The sequence below is a fragment of the Phaenicophaeus curvirostris genome, chromosome 1 (assembly GCF_032191515.1).
Source record: "Phaenicophaeus curvirostris isolate KB17595 chromosome 1, BPBGC_Pcur_1.0, whole genome shotgun sequence".
In the NCBI taxonomy this organism is placed as follows: domain Eukaryota; kingdom Metazoa; phylum Chordata; class Aves; order Cuculiformes; family Cuculidae; genus Phaenicophaeus; species Phaenicophaeus curvirostris.
The window spans coordinates 32,647,049-32,662,293 of record NC_091392.1 but is presented as its reverse complement, the minus strand read 5'-3'; the positions used below and the strand labels follow the sequence as shown (position 1 = coordinate 32,662,293).

Sequence of the window (15,245 nt, the reverse complement as noted above, 5' to 3'; positions counted from 1 at the left end):
CCTTCGCGGGCTCACGGCAGGTCGGATCCACGACAATTAATTCAGAAAACACCCTCGCAGCATTCGATAGACTCTTTCGTTCTCATCAAAGCCCAGTTTAGCGCGGAGCCTCGGCGGGTTCCGACCGTTTAATTAGTCGGAGGATGGTTTTCCGGAGCTAACACGCCGCCCCTCTCAATCCACCTGCCCCCCGCGGTCCCACCTCCCGCCGCCCGCGGGGGCCAGTGGGCCCGGGGGGGGGGCCGAGCGGGGCCGCGAGGGGCGGAGCGGGGCGGGCGATGCGCTCCTCCCCCGGGCACCGACGGCTCCGTCCCGCGGCCGCGGCAGCGGGGAGGCAGGAGGGGATAAAAACCCCCGGCGCCGCCGCGCTCGGGAGCCTCCCGGCTCCCTTCCTCGCCCGTCGCTGGCTCCCGGGCCCGGAGCGGGGAGGGTGGGGTGGGCGCTCCGCTCCGTCCAGCGCCGCCTTCGCCCGCCGGGGAGCGCAGCGGAGCCGCCGCCGCCCTCCCGAGCGGAGCATGCGGGGCCGGCACCGCGCTGCCCGGCCATGAAGCGCCCGCCGGGAGCCCCAGGTAAGGCGGCCCCGAGCGGGCATCGCCCCGGCGGCCGGGGCGGCGGGGGGGGGGCGCTGGGGGAGGCGCTGCCCGCCGGACCCGCCGCGGAGCCCCCGGGAGCCATCGGGGGGCTGGCAGGAGCCCTCCCGCCGTGGGCGATTGGGGTTCTCTGCGCTCTTCCCGTCAGAGAAGCTTTTGGAGGCGGTGAGGATCCCACGCTGGGCGACTAAACTTTCGTAAGCTCTGGCATTGCTTGGAAACTGAGACCCTAACAGGCGCTGCCGCTTATCGCTACGTTTTTCCTTAATTATTTGCCGATCTCCTTAGCAACTGGAGTCATTTACAAGGTTGAAGCGAGGGTCCAGCCCGATTAACGAAGTGATATAGCAGAACGAACGCGTTTGTTGTTCCGCTGATGCACGTTTCCCCTGTAACTTTCTCAAGAGGGGTAAGAGCTGGAGTATTGACTCCATGGAGCTGGTGCCGCCGTAAACAGGCTGGTGATGATTAGCCCAGCTCGGGCTCTGTGGCACGTCACGTAGTGGCTCATCTGTGTCTCAGCTTTCTTTAAGCCAAGTGAGTTGTCATGGGTGAAAAGAAAAAAATATCCGTCATAAGAGAAATGAAGTGTTTAATGAGGGATGAGCGGGAGACTGTGGCTTCACCTGGCTAAGGTTACTCGGACAAATTCATCTCTAATTCAGCACTATTGAGACTGCTCCGTTTGCCAGGCTGACCTCAGGATCAGATCATAGAATCATAGAATAACCAGGTTGGAAGAGACCCACTGGATCATCGAGTCCAACCATTCCTATCAAACACTAAACCATGCCCCTCAGCACCTCGTCCACCCGTGCCTTAAACACCTCCAGGGAAGGTGACTCAACCACCTCCCTGGGCAGCCTGTTCCAGTGCCCAATGACCCTTTCTGTGAAGAAGATGGTGCAGAGGTGATATAAAGTCATTTTTTCATCCCTGTTAGGTCCTGCACCAAGCACGGCTTAGCCAGGTTGGGGAGTTCAGTCTGGCGTATCACTTAGCCGTAGCTCACCGACAGTCTCTGCTGCCTGATCCATCATGTCGCTAAGTCTCATGGATGGCAGTGGCTGGGTAATCCACATCTGCTCAGTCAGAAGTGCTGAGCACAGCTGTCAGCCAGATTTGTTGCAGAGAATGCCTTTCTCATTCAGGAGTGATAAAAGCAAGAATAGAGACTGGAGTGACGTGGACACTCCAGGGATGCTTCCTCTGGCAGCATCCCATTTTCCACCCACCGCAAAGGAATGGAGGTTTATGTAGCTCTTCCTTGTAATTGTAACATTTTGGAAGATTAGTTATGTAGGATGCCATTAGTTTGTTTGTAATTAAGGACTGTGTCATGTACTTAAGGAGGATTCATAAAGTTAGAATTGAAAGCATAAATACTTGGATAATACTGTTATGAATTAATAAAACCTTATTCTTCCGTCACTTTTTTCCAAGTTTATGCACAAAGCTTTGTCAAATGTCATACCAAAAATGAAAAAGCTGTGAGGAAACATTTTTAACACCTGAGCTATCACTGTTTCATTTCATATATTATTATATTTAACTAACACAGCCCTGATTAATCTGATACGTAAACTGATAAGATTAGGAGAGAGCTCTGTGGATATTGGAAGTCAGTGGGGAGGTTCAAGTGAGTGACCTATGGACTGATGAGACTGGGGGACAGAGGAGACAATCGTAGGAGACGTGGCACAGGATAAGGAGCTAGGAGATGTAGAAATGGTGTGGACCTTCTGGACCAAGGTCTTTAATATTTTCTAGTGTTTGAGCTCTCTGGGGGCTCAACGGTATATTTCTGCAGTAGTGCAGGGGGTTGTGTGCAAATATTTGCATTTTTACTGTGCAGAAACTGCTAGACAGTTGTGGGACTATTTGCATCACCAATGTACACAAGAAGATGTTATTCCTACTGTAGAGCATTTATCACTGCAGTTTGTTTACTTTTGGAAAGAATTATGGTAGCTTTTGCAAAAGCATTCAGTGACTTGGGATCTCCAGACCAATTCACTGCTTAATTTAAGAGATGTGCTGCTTAAGACTTTTTTTTAGCAAAGGCTCAAATGAACTGGAAAAGAAAGCTTGGTGTACAGGTTTCCCTGGAAGAAACAGAAAGCTTGAAGAAAAAGAGAAAGCTGGTGTAGAGACTGTTAATGTAGTATTAGTGGGAGAGGGAGACCAGAGAAAGTGGAAGTGAGTGTTTAAGACATTAGTTGATCTTGCAGTGACAGTTAATAGTGAGGGTGTTTGATTGTCCTTTTCCAAAAGCAGCTCTATGTGCTCATTACATAAAAAGAAACAGCAACAATAGCAAAACTGAACAACCCAAATAAACACCAACAAGCAAACACATTGGCAAGATCAAAGCCAAGAGCCAAATCCTCAGCTTCTCTAGGAGTTAGTCTACTGTAGTCAATTGAGCTGTTCCCGACAAGAGACGATATTCCCTGTGATATTGGGGTATGTCCTGCATTTCTTCTCAAACAGTTAAGAAGCATGTGTGCCATTACTGCACAGATGATTCATCTCTGAGTACTGTGTTTTTGGCAGTGAACTTAAAATATCACACTTTAACTCCACAAAGAAATTATTTCTTTGAAAAGAATTCAGGTATAAAACTCCCAACGATGCCCTTCACTTCGCTATAAATCAAAAAAAAGCTATTTACCCAGCTCATTCAGAAATAACGATGAAGTACTTAGCCAGAGTTTGTTGGCACGTGCTAGGTGATAGTATTTAATAGCAAGATCTCTCCTGAGAAAATATGTAATATTGAAGTGTGTAAAATCATATTTTTATAAGACCTGAAGAAATGTTATTGGGATGAAACTAAATGCTGCTTTTTAGTATAAGGCCAATTGTACATTTTGTTCTTCCTTGCCACTTAACACATACACATTACTAACCCAGAAATGTTTATGCAGTCATTTTAAAGAAGTTCAAATGATCACGTAGGTTATAAATGTTTGTGTTGACTGTACTTGGTTTTGCAGACCATCCTGTGTAATTTATGCAGAAGTTTTGGGGAACACAGGTTGAGGGGCAAGTTGCAGCTCAGCAGTCCTACTTTCCAAAAGGGTAAAGATTTGTTGGGAACTGCACTGTGAGCTGGACATGGTGAGGAAGTTTTCTGCTTGTCAGGGTATTCTCAAAATAGCCTTATGTGGCCCACGTCAGTAATTTGGATTTTCCTTGGCAGGCAAGGCAAGATATCTGAAGTTATCTGAAACAGTTCTCATTTAGCAACTTCAACAAGCTTTGGAAACACACAACCCAGTTTACAGCCCTTGCAGTGTGTTTTTGCTCCTTACAACTCAAAGATATTGATTTATACTAGCCAATGATCCTTATGATCTGGTTGCAGATTAGCTCAGAGTATCTGATGAGTTAATTGCAGGTATGGACAGAAACAAATGTGCAAGGTTATTTAGTGTATTAAACTTTAACTCTTCCAAAACTGAGCCTTGACCTAGTATGTCCCATTTGGAGTATCTCCAGGATCACAGCTATATTCAGCATAGGAGCTGATTTTTGAAAGTGCCATTCATCTTGTTGCAAGTGCAGTTACGTTAACAAATAGGCTGCAGAGGGTGCAGAATCAGGCATTCAAATATTAGTGGAAAAGGCAAGGCAACCTTGCCATTCAGTTGTGGTGCATGTGGTTTTATGGTGTGCAGTTTTCAAATACCTTGCTTTGAGCAATATACTAAATGAATGAGCAGTTATTAAATTCTTTTTTTCATAGAATCATAGAGTGGTTTGGGTTGGAAGGGATGTTATAGGTCATCCAGTCCACCCCCCCTGCCATGGGCAGGAACACCTCCTACCAGACCAGGCTGCTCAAGGCTGTAAAAAGTTGCCCCCAGCTTTCTGATAGGCCTCCTTCATGTACTGGAAGGCTGCTATAAAGTCTCCCTGGAGCCTTCTCTTCTCCAGGCTGAACAACCCCGACTCTCTCAGCCTGCACTCATAGCAGAGGTGCTGCAGCCTTCGTCTGTCACTGTGTCTCCATTGTGCCTTATGTACTACATGCCAGACAAACCCACACTGTTGTATAGAATTATGTCCTGGTGGTTGTTTCTATAATGCTTTCATAGATCTCACTCTCTAGAAGAACTTGCATCTATTAATCGTTGCCATAAAAGACTAGCTAGCTAGCCAAATCAACTAAGTTAGGTGTTTAGGACTGGTTAAAAAGTTCCTCTGGGTTCCCAGCTTCCTACTGAAAACCCCATGCAGTTAGATGCTTCAGTAGGACTTAAAAGCCTAGATAATTTTATGAATCTTGATGTTAAGCTTTTGTTTTAATCAATTCATTTTTTTTACAGTATCTATATAGTTAAGATCACGTGGCTATATTCCATTTATAGACAGGGAAGCAAGGAGAAGCCTTTATTGTCAGAAATGCCAGTTACAGTCATAGCGTCTCAGCACTTATTGAGACCAGGGCTTCCCAAATTTAATACATGGAGGTTCCTTATTTTTCTATGTGTCAAGGTAGTGACTGTAATATGTTTTTTATTTTTTAACAGTCACCAGTTCATTTAATTTGTCTGATCTCACAGGAATTCTGTGGCAGAGGCTAGGATATGCTCCAGTTCTCGGATATAGACATTTACTGAGTTCTTGATGTAATCACTTTTTTATTTCTACTGTTCTTCCTCAAATCCTGTGCACAATGCCAGGAAAGGTTTGGAGAAGAAAAAAAAAGAAAACAACCTAAACAATTGTGTAACTGAGGACTGTATATAAAATCTAAAATGGCACAGAAAAATGTTAATTCTGAAATTTTAATTTTTGAGAACTTGACTTGGCAGGCTTGCCATTCTTTTGATGTAGTTTTTGGGAATGCAAGCATTTAAAGCCAATGTATATATAAATTCTTGTGTAGGGTGACTTATCCCATCCTGCTGCCTTCATAGTTCTTCTTTTAATGGGTCATTAGATGGTTCATCTCTTTAGATTTACAGCACATCCTCTACCACTTGATGTAAGAGTAGAGGATTTCTCAGTAGAAGATCAGCAGCCTGCCAGATTGACAAAGGGTTAGAGAGGGGGGAAATAAGGAACTGAGGGAGTGTGTAAATTAGTTCACTTCACATATATTAGTTAATTGTCTTAGATTCATAAGTAGCAGATGCAAATTCTCTGGAGAAGTGTGTTCTCAGGCTCACCTCATGAAACCTTTGCCTTTCTTCTGCTTAACCCTCTCCTTGTCCTTTACACCCTTCCCATCTGTTTTTCCTGTCTTGTATGCCTTAATTGACTTCTGCATTTTCAAACTACGTTCTCAGTTACTTCTTTAGTAATGAAGATAATACTCCATTAGCATCCTCTTCCCCTGCTTTTGACCTTCCTTCACTATGTATCTCTTAGCCTACTTTTCCCTCTCTCCTCTCCTTTGGCTGCTGCTCTGCCCTGCTGCCCTCCACCCTTTAGGTATTAATTTTAGTGGTTTTGAACTGAAGATTCATCCTTTCTGCATCATTCTTGCCTCATCAGAGAATACTACTTCTACTTTTATTCTGTTGCTTTCCATCTGAGGTTTTGTTCTCCTCCTCCCTGCTGCCCACAGGCAGTCTCCCAGCTCCTGGCTGTAGCTGCCATCAGCAGCACTACGTAAGATTTTGTGAGGTTTATCCTGCTCAGATACTGTACCAACGGGTGAGTGAGATTGGAGAAATCAGTATTAGGTTAATGTGTGGGAGCTGAATACTAGCTGTGAAGGAGTGGGGATAATCAATGCATATAGATACACCTGGGAATTTACTGACAAAGTCTTAATAGGTATCCAGGGAGAGAAAGAGTGAATAGGAGTGTTCATTACGCTGCTAAGTATGTGTACATTTTCTTAGGAGATGGCAAAACTCATGTCCTTTGGGCTCCCTAGGGAATCACTAGGGTGATTATGCCCCTGCTTCCAACTATAGTGACATTAAAATAGTTTCAGAAAAAGTGGTTGGTTTTGTTCTTACTATTTGAGCAACTTTTTTTTCCTTTTGAGAAATGGCTGACTCATTCTTACTGAAAGTTCCCAAAATTTGTGCCTGAGGTAGGCACCAGGCATGGAAAATTTCCTCCTCAACAGTTATTTTGGGAAAGGTAGAAGGAGCAGGATACAAAATATTCTAATTGGCCATCTTTAATAACTTTAAAAATAGGCTGTTGCTACCTGAACTATCAGTTACTGAATTAAAAAAAAAAATAGGAAAAAAAATAAAGAAATTTGACATTTAAAGCTAAGTAGTCTGAGAAAATTCGTTGCTTTAAAATGTGTGACATTTTCTGATTGGGAAGAAACACATATGGCAGCTGCTCCCCCCTAGACAAGGAAATAGAATGCTTTTTCTTTCCTGTACCAGGATTTTTCTGTCTGAATTTGTCTGGAAAGAGGTAGGGGATTCCACTGCCCACTCGTGTTCTACAGAGGAACATCTCTGTTTTGTTTTTGTTGTGAACTGTCAGAAATCGCATCCCTTGATCCCAGACTGAAGTATAGTTGCATTGTTTTTGAAAAGTACCATATCTGTAGTGTGACTATTTAAGTGAGTGCAGAATTTCATGTTTAAATAAAACCAATGTTAAGCTTGCATCACCTAATAAGAGCTAGATTTTATAATTAACTATATGAAACATTAAGGATTATTTCCCTGTATTTTTCAAAATGCTTGCATAAGAAATCGGACTCAGTGTGAATTGTAAATGTTAACATACTCTACCTCTGTATCCCTCTTTTGACAGCAATTAGTGCAAAGCTAACTGCACGTGTAATCTGTGGCAAGGAACACTGCGACACAGCTAAGAGACAGTGACAATGTCTTTACACTGGCAGACAATTTCTACTCAACTTGGAGTTTTTAGAGTGAACTGCAGAGGACTGGCATGCCTCTTGGTATTTACAGTGAGCGTTTGTGGCAGCGCCCCAGGGATGTGTCCCACAGCCTGCATCTGTGCCAGTGATATTGTGAGCTGCACCAATAAGAACCTCTCTCGGGTGCCAGGAAATCTTCATAAGTGTATGAAAAGGCTGGATCTGAGTTATAACAGAATTGGGTTTTTGGAGCCTGAATGGGTTCCAGCACTGTTTGAGAAACTGAACACTTTAATAATCAATCATAATAGCATTAGCAGTATTATCACTGGAAGCTTTTCCACAACTCCGAATCTGAAGTACCTAGACTTGTCATCCAACAGCCTGAAGACACTGGGAAGCCCAGTGTTTCAGGAGCTAAGGGCACTGGAGGTTCTTCTGCTGTACAACAATCAGATAACACAGATAGACTCTTCAGCCTTTGGAGGACTGTACAAATTGCAGAAACTGTACTTAAGTTATAACTTGCTCTCATATTTCCCGTTGGACTTGTATACTGGAAAATATAAACTGGCAGACCTTGTGTTGCTGGACATTTCCTTTAATCACATCCAGTTGATGCCTATTCAGCGACTGAGTTCAGTGCCGGCCAAACATCTTAGTGGAATTTATCTTCATGGCAACCCATTTTATTGTGACTGTATGCTGCACTCCATGCTTATCTTCTGGTACCAAAGGCACTTCAGCTCAGTGGTGGACTTCAGAAATGAGTACACTTGTTCACTGCGATCAGACCCAAGAGGTTACAATAAACTGCCTTTACTGCATGACAACTTTCTGAATTGCTCTGAAAGCACTGTCAACAGCTCTTTCCAAGCCTTTGGGTTTATTCATGATGCCCAGGTTGGTGAAAGGCTGATTGTACACTGTGACAGCAGAATCAGCGATGCAGGCACGCACTTTGTTTGGATTCGTCCAGATAATAGATTGCTGGAGCCAGACATGGAGACTGACAACTTTAGGGTGTTTCGTAATGGCAGCCTGGAGATAACAGATGCCCAGCTAGAAGACTCGGGGCTGTATTCCTGCATCGCAATAAATAAGAAAAGACTATTAAATGAAACCATAGAGGTTAGAATAAATGTTAGCAATTTCACAGTGAACAGGTCCCATGCTCATGAAGCGTTTAATACAGCTTTTACCACCCTCGCTGCCTGTGTAGCCAGTATTGTTTTAGTACTGCTGTATCTTTATCTGACCCCCTGTCCATGCCAATGTAAGGCAAAAAGGAGGAAGAGAAAGCTGAACCAAAGCAGTGCCCACCCATCCATACTGAATTCCCCATCGCCACAAGAGCTGCCAGCTGATGAGAAAAAGGCTAGCACTGGTAAACGGGTGGTTTTCCTGGAACCTGTGCATGAACCAAAACACAGTCAGAATGGGAAGGTAAAACTGTTTCCCAATGACAATGTCATTGCTGAGAGTATCTTAAAAACTACTCGAACAAAATCTGACTCTGATTCTGTCAACTCTGTGTTCTCAGATACACCTTTCATGCCATCAACTTAGTTTGCTGCCTGTGTTTGTATTGTGCAGTACTTTTCTGAATACCTCCTTTGCCTGTAGCAACCATCAGGAAAAAACAAATAAAAAGAAAGAAAATGTTTTAAAAAAAATCTCTATTGTCAGTTATTGAACTGTGTCTCTTCTCTTTTTTTTTTAGTGTAGGGCCATGCAACAGTGCTATCTTTTTTGGGGAAAAGTAAACAGTGTGGCATTAATATGAATATCTTCAGTGCAAGCTTAGCCTTGGTTTTTACACTCTTGTCCATATACAGTGATTTCTCATACGTATTTAGAGGCACTTTCAGTGCATACTGCTGACTCTTCAGAGGCCGACCCCTATAAAACACTCTCGGTTATGCTTATGACTTGGCTCCTCTGCAGTGAGCGCAGAAGCAAATTCAGATGGCTACTGAGAAAAATGTGTAGGCTTCCTGCAATTTCTTTCACAGGCTCATAAAATCTTTACAGTAGAATCAGTGGCGGCGGGGGGGAAGTCATGAGTTTTTCTTGGACTGATCAGAAGAAAAAGATCAGATTTCCCACCAGGATGCCTAGCAACACTGGGCAAATGTTTATGATGTTCAACTGATAACGCATTTGCCAGTAACTGCTTGAAAATTTTAAATGGGGGAGGGATGTTGCATTAATTTTATTTGAAACTTAGGCATGGATTTACTCATTAGAAGTAAAGTGGTTGCATTTGTTCGTAAGGACATATAACGAAAACAAGTAAAAGTTAACAGGTTACTTCTCCCTTAGTCAAGGAATGTGAATTGTCAGTCATGAGAACTCAAGTAACTCAAGTTATCAGCAGTAATTCATTAAGCTGTAATAGCTGGATTGATTATAAGCAGTTGGTTTAACCTTCACTATTCAAGGTGTGCTTAGTATTATGTGTGGTGAACAAGCCTACCACTATGCCCAGAGCTCCTGCTTCATCTTTGGCTTCATCTTAGGGATGGAAGGCTTCTTTTCAGAAGGAACTTCACAAATAAGGGAAATATTTCCATTAGTCCTTTCAGTAGCACATGATTCCAGCAGCCTTATAAAATTTCCTTCCTATTTTTTTCTTAAAAGAGGATATGCAGTATTTGGATAAATTCATGAAAAATATAGAAGACTATGCACTGTGAATTCAGAAAGTACAGCTTTTTTTCTCGACTTGTCCCTTGTCTTGTATATACTGCTTCCTTCCTTGCCCAAATGTATTCACTGTCCAAATTTATAAGCCTGCCTGGACTGGTCATACAACATAGGTTTCATGAAGTGTTGTGTAATTGTAACTGAGTTATTGAACATACTGTTATATTTGCTATTTCCTTTTCTGGTATATTTGCCCTTCTCTTTTTTTTTCAGCTTGCTTACATTGGAACTAGGCTGGGCTTTGCCAGTCTTCCTCACATTGATTAGTACTAACTTCAAAGGAGTTTTGCAAGGAATTACTGCTTACTGAAGAGGAATAATTGAAGCACGTCTGTCTCATTCTATCTTTGGGGAATATACTGAAAGGGTAAAGCATGAACAAAATCAGAATCAAAGTGCTACATTGTATGACAACTGTAATTTATTTTTAAAAGTCTTACTGTAACAGCCACTTGCCTTTTTTTGTGATTTCTTTTGAGAGGCATGTCATTGTGCTCAAGCTTATATCTGGCTGAGCCAAAGCTATCAACAATTGATTTGTTACAGAGAAATCCTGATGTAGCTAATTGTTTGAAAGCAAGCTATCCAGAAAACAGATTAAATCAGGAAACAGTGTTGATGTGATGTGCACAAAGTATGTGGAATTAGAAAACTGATGGAGATTTTAATTCAGATATTCAGGGAAATGGAAGATGAAAATTCTTTTCTTAGGCAGAAAACAATAAGTACTTAGGACAGAAAGATGGCCAGGGATTGGGGCTTTTTATTTGTACATTTGTACATTTATCTGTGTAAATCTAAAAATGACTCCTGTTATTAAGCAGGTCAGTGTTCCCTCATAAATCTCTTTCCCTCTTTTATCTGTATACATGTATTAAAATCCAGATGTTTAATAGAAAAAGGTAAGATGGAAAAAGGAATGATGGAAAAACTGTGATTGTCTTTGCTGAAAACACTGTTAAAGTTGGGTCATCCATCAGTGAGGGAAGGGCTTTACACAATCTCCTTCTCAGAGATTTTTTTTATTGGAAAGGTTCAGTGAAGATGCATGATCTGAGGCTGTGCCACACACGTGGTAGGTGTCCTTCATGTTGAACGAGGATGCGATCAGTAACCCAGAGCCAAAGGATTGAAATAGGGGTGGGCCAGAGTGGGAAACAGAGAGGCAAATACTCTGAGAGAAAGTTGTATGGATCAGTTATAGCTTTAGACAGATATTATGCTCTGTGTTCGTACATGAGGTTAATTGACACAGATTTTGGTGTTTACACAAGAGCACTGATGGTCAGTTCCAAATGGGACTGAAAAAGAGAACAGGCTGTTTCTGTGGCTGCAAGGTAGATGTACACATCTCCTTAGCAGCTATGGCTGAACAGGTGCAACCCGTTGCTGTTCACAGTGCAGGCAGTGACACCGCATATCAAACTCACCATGCATTTAAAATCTGCATGGAAGTCCTAAATAAAAAAGGAAGAAATCCTGTAGCCTTCCTTCCACGGGGCTGCTTTCCTGCAGCAAGAGTGTGGGGATTTGTGGGATCAGAGTAATCCTACCAGACGATTAGGAAAACCGAGTGTTGATCTAAACTGCAGATATTTACTGTGACTATTAACTGGCTGTATTTCACCCACTTCTTCAAAATGCTCACAGTTGTAACTGTGATTATGAATAAGCTTTGGTAAAACCAAAGCTTCTGAAAGAACCACTGGCTTATTTGCTGCTTCTTTATTTATCATAGCCTCATGAATTCAGTAGGTGCAGCTTTGATAAAGATTTTAAAAATCTTCTGCACTGAATATTTATTGTATAGCACTGACACCATCAATCTACAATTCCAGTCTTCTCCTTGGAAAGCTGTGGAAAGATAGTGCAGCTCAACTGTTCCTCCCTTCCCACTGCAATGCAAGCCTCCTGAGGGCTGTGAGTACGGACACTGTTTTCCAGCTCCACAACCACACAACAAGATCAAGATTCTGGTTGATCAAGATTCTGGCAGCAGGCCTGTCCTACTGACATGCCATGCCATGCCATGCCATGCCATCCCATCCCATCCCATCCCATCCCATCCCATCCCATCCCATCCCCCCTTAGCCTATGTCCTGGATTCCCCATTGCTGTTTCTAGCAAGTACCAAATAGCGGAATGATATTTTTAATACAGAAAGAGCTCAGTTCTGCAAGGTGTTGGGTGCTCTGGCACCAGTCCATCCATGCTCTTAAAATGGGTTTTCAGTAAAGCAGAGGTATCAACCCGCTAGCAAAAAGTATGTAGTTGGCTGTGAGGTTACTCATTGCCTCTGCAAGATGCCTGAAATGAGATATTCCCCATGCAGCTCAGATAACCCTGAGGGAGTTTTGCCATCCCTTGTCTTCTTTCCATTGCCTGACATCATGCCACGCAAGGTTGCGAGCAGCGCTCTAAGGCATAACTGAATACTGTGTCTTTTTGTGGGGACCTTTGAATCTAGGTCCTCCGTCATTTTATGGTGTTGAGCAGCCATTCTCTTACTCAAGGGCCTATTGCATCAGTTCCAGCAGTCTCATAGTTCAAAACTAAGGGTGAGGGATGCAGACAGCTCTGGATGGTCATGTTCTTCCCACTCCACATTTCCAGAACTACAGATGCCTGCAAGGCATAAGCTTTTGTGGAGTGTGTTAGAATCCGGTTGTGTGAGGCCAGCATGAAAGATTTCAGGCCAGCCCTCAGTGTAGCAACAGCAACTGCACAACAGCATTGTTCGCGTGTTACCCACTGTTGCGGCAGGTGAGAAGGAAGGCTCATCTCTCCTGACCTTGATAAGGTTAAGTATCTGACTGAAAGCACATCACTAACAACAAACACATACAATGACTGACTGCCCCTCAAATTTGATGAGCACTTGCCAACCAAGCTGGAAGCTGAGGGAGAACCAAAGTGCTTTCCTGATACCAGCCCTTAAACTGCAGTTGTTTATCACAGCCAGAGCTGTCTACTTTTAGCCCAGATGTTCATCCCCATCTTGTTAGGTTAGTAACGTATCTATCGCCTTAGCACTGCTTCTTCGAAAAGTCAGATTTCTGAGGACTGGTAACAACAGTGTCAAAATGGAATATAGCTCTTTCTTCTGAACCCTTGACCCTTCTTAGGGTCAAGTTGTGATTAAACCATAAATGTTCATTTAGGATAGCACAAAATTATGTCTTCCTACTAGAGTAAATCAACCTCCTTTAGAGTGCTTTTGTGCCTCAACTGTAGCATATTACTTATAACCTGTCATGTCCCTGAACTGGGTGAACATAAAACAGCCTCTATGGGCCAAAGCATGCTATTGTAGCCATCTCTAAAGTCAGGTAGAAGTGATAATCCCCTGTGGACTGCAGCCTCTGCCCATCACACCCAGAACACACTTCTGCTGTCTTCATTGAGGCTGAGCTATCACCATTCAGCTGTGGCAGGTACAATGACTGTTTCCAGCCTCTTCCTTCATAGTTCTCTATGTCAAGACTGTCTTCCTGAAGACAGTCTCTGGATGTATTGCAATGTTGCTGGAAGAGATAATTTTAATCTATAATTAAACAAGCTACTTCCAAATGGCTTCTAAATGGTGAGAACTAGCATTGGTAAGCAGTAGCTTCTGAGAAAATAGGATGTGAATTTCATTTACAGATTGAGCAATTTAGAATTTACTGACTTTCTTTTTGTTCTTTCTAAATTATTATTAGTTGAGTCATTATAGAGAGAAACAGAGTGCATATTTAAGGAATTTTCCCTGTGTTTGTTTTGTCTCCATTTGTCCAGCAAGACTTAGATGTAGATAAAAGGAGAAATTTAAAGATGAGGGGTAAAAAGGGAAGGAATCATTTTGGTGAAAGTTCACTTGATATTTTATAAAATGGCTATTATATGAGCTCCTGCCTTCAATAGGTACATGTTCAAAAACTAAAAACCTAATCACAGATATGAAAGTGATCCATACAAAATCAAAGTGTAAGAGTATTAGTATTTGTTTCTGAAGAAGTGTGTGTTGCTGAAGAGGTCATGTCCTAGGTAAAAGGACCATGCCTCTCTGCCTTACTTAATAAGAAGCTCTAATTTTAATATTAAAGAAATGAACAAATGCAGTGAAGAAAATATTTTTCCTGTGAATTCCTGGTTTATGCTCTTGTTATGTTAGGCAGGGTTTTTTTCTTATTCAAATCTGTTTTCCTTTCCTTTGCAGAATAACTTAATTAACTTGAACAGGAGCTTCTCATTTAGTTCTCCTAATGAAGTCAACATTTGATAGAGGAGGATAGGAGTGTCAGGAGTGATACAATATGTTTGATGATACCTAGACATCAGGAAAAGTTAGTTATGAATTCAAGTGTTTTCCTTGATCAAATAGGAGATTAGCCAGGCATAGACCAGTGGGGTGTTTTAATTTAACCAAAATTTTCTGTCTCATTTCGCTGATTTAAAATGACATATTTTGAGCCTTTTATTTTTTTAAAAGGAGAAAGACTATTCGTGCAACTTTTTGCCTCAGCTTAAATAAACTCATTTAGAAACCATCATAATGCGAACAATTCTGTTAACATGAAGTAACTACGGTGTACAAAGAGGCTGTCCAATCTATATCAATATTTCTGATGATAGTCCAATATCAAATGTGAAGTATTCTTCATCAATGACATAGACAGTGGGATCAACTGCATCCTCAGGAAGTCTGTAGATGACACCAAGCTGAGTGGTGACCTTCACACCCCTGACGGATGGGATACCATCCAGGGGAACGTGGACAAGCTCTAGAAGTAGGCCCGTGTGAACCTCACAAGGCTTAGCATGGCCAAGCACAAGGTCCTGCACCTGAGTCGGGGCAACCCCCAGTATCCTGGGGGACGAAGGGTGTCCTGGTTTAGCCCCAACTCCTGGCTTGGTCAGGGGGTAAACATGGGACAGTTGTGGTTCCCCCTTCTCCCCCATGGAGAAGGGAAAGGTAAATGAGGGAGAGAGAGTCTTTGGGGTTAGAAGCTAAAACTAAAACAGCTTTGATGAAACAATAATAAGGAAAATAATAACATAAAATATATATGAATATACAAGATCAAACTCCCAGATGACTCTGCATCATCACTGACACTGCAGGGCAGGCACAAGGAAGGTCCCAGGCT

General features: G+C 42.5%; 1 protein-coding gene across 1 annotated transcript; it reads left to right on the top strand.

Moving 5' to 3' along the window:
• Positions 1-511: 511 nt before the first annotated feature.
• Positions 512-9,074, top strand: AMIGO2 (adhesion molecule with Ig like domain 2). Its single transcript, XM_069852045.1, has 2 exons — positions 512-569; positions 7,338-9,074. The coding sequence occupies exon 2, from the start codon at positions 7,411-7,413 to the stop codon at positions 8,974-8,976; it is 1,566 nt and encodes a 521-aa protein (XP_069708146.1). The 5' UTR covers positions 512-569; positions 7,338-7,410; the 3' UTR covers positions 8,977-9,074.
• The last annotated feature ends 6,171 nt before the right edge of the window (positions 9,075-15,245 follow it).

Bases quoted from the DNA above. Each gene is read 5' to 3' on its own strand.
- AMIGO2 (XM_069852045.1), top strand. From the start codon at position 7,411: ATGTCTTTACACTGGCAGACAATTTCTACTCAACTTGGAGTTTTTAGA.